This window comes from Aplysia californica, unplaced genomic scaffold, assembly GCF_000002075.1.
Source record: "Aplysia californica isolate F4 #8 unplaced genomic scaffold, AplCal3.0 scaffold00276, whole genome shotgun sequence".
Classification (NCBI taxonomy): Eukaryota; Metazoa; Mollusca; class Gastropoda; order Aplysiida; family Aplysiidae; genus Aplysia; species Aplysia californica.
In genome coordinates this window covers 706672-708198 of record NW_004797546.1, presented here as the reverse complement: position 1 = coordinate 708198, position 1527 = coordinate 706672, and the positions used below count along the sequence as shown (strand labels likewise).

The following is a 1527-nucleotide window of genomic DNA, read 5'->3' as shown; positions in this document are numbered from 1 at the left end:
CTCTCTCTCTCTCTCTCTCTCTCTCTCTCTCTCTCTCTCTCTCTCTCTCTCCCACTCACTCTTTTTCTCCCTCTCCCACTCACGCTCTTTCTCTCTGTCTCACTTTCATCTCTTTTCTTCGCGCTCTCTTTTCCTTGTTTTTGTTGCCCGTCCTTTCTCCCTGTGCAGGGGGGCTCGCTTGTGTCACAGACTGCCAATCTTTCTCTCCCCGGTGTATCCATGTTTGTTCGTCATTGACGTCCAAATAGCGGGTGGTTGGAGGGCGCCATGGTAGCTCCTATCTCTTTTCTTATTCTCTGTTGTTTCTGTCTGTCTGTCTGTCTGTCTGTCTGTCTGTCTGTCTAGCTTCTTCCCTGCACTATTATGCGGCCGTTGTTGTGTCGATGTGTTTCTCTTTACTCAACTCAAATACGTTAAATACGTTAAAAAGACGTCCAAGTAGGCCTTTTAAAAACATTTTGGAACTCATTTCTGCGTGAGCATTAACGCGTGCTACGTGTGTTAGTGTATGGGATGGTGCCGTGTTGTGTGTGTATACATTATTTATTAGCACGTTTGTGACCTATAGTTCTGTTGTTTTTGTTGTTTTTGATGATGATGATGGTGCTGCTACGGTGCTTTTGAGGATGATGATGGTGAGGATGATGCTGTTACGGTGTTGTCATCGTGTAAGAAGATACACGAATCAGTGAGAACCCGAAACTGAGAATTCCAAACTTTGCTTCCCTTTGAGGTCTTGTTGTTTTGTTGAGATTTAAGTGGGTCAATCCAAATGACTCGGTCTTATCGGAGATGGACTGTAAATTTAGAGGTTCCACCTCTAAAACAAATAGCCAAATTATGTTGAAAAAGGCGTACTGTCTTACATGGTTACTTGGTTGGAGAATAGAGGCATCGATCAGAAGCGGCACAATTTCTGCAGCTGCTCCTCCCTCCTCTCCAAGATCCATGAGAGGATCGGCTTTCTGACCGTGCCAATTATCAGGTGGTTGGATATCATTCTTCTGTTGAAAGAGGTATTACACTTAAACCGTAACTCTTTGGGTAGTTGGCGGGTGCTCTGGTGTGCTTCGCTCCTTCTTTCCAATCAAACATCTATCGCCCTTATCTCTCCTCCTGCTTGTTTGTGTATGTTACTCTCTTGTAACACATCTATTCTTCGGCACTTATATGACCTTATTGTGTTGCAAGAGCCGTAATACTCTCACTAAAACTTTAAAAAACCCTAACTTTTACTTTTCCCCCCTTTTTGCAGGTTCGCCACCCAGGAACGTAACGGCTTGCTACTGTACAACGGTCGGTTCAACGGTGAGCACGACTTCATCGCCCTGGAGGTGGTGGACGCACAGGTCCGCTTTACCTTCTGTCTGGGCTCCAACGTCACCACCTCCGTCACCAGCAATGTCAAGGACGGCGTCAGCACCGGCGAGTGGGTCACGGTCAAGGTGGAATATTTGGCTCGGGTGAGGAGGACGTGTGTTTGTTTTTGTTTGGGAGGGTTTGTGTGTTTGTGTATGTGTTTGGGGT

At 46.1% G+C, this 1527-nt stretch overlaps 1 protein-coding gene across 1 annotated transcript in view; it reads left to right on the top strand.

The window, feature by feature from the left end:
- The window catches only part of LOC101845935 (cadherin EGF LAG seven-pass G-type receptor 1), a gene marked incomplete in the record, with an annotated part of 106404 nt that overhangs the window by 69007 nt on the left and 35870 nt on the right, over positions 1–1527 (top strand). Inside the window, 1 exon segment of the mRNA XM_013084181.2 lies at positions 1256–1463. Coding sequence (XP_012939635.1) covers positions 1256–1463 — 208 coding nt within the window.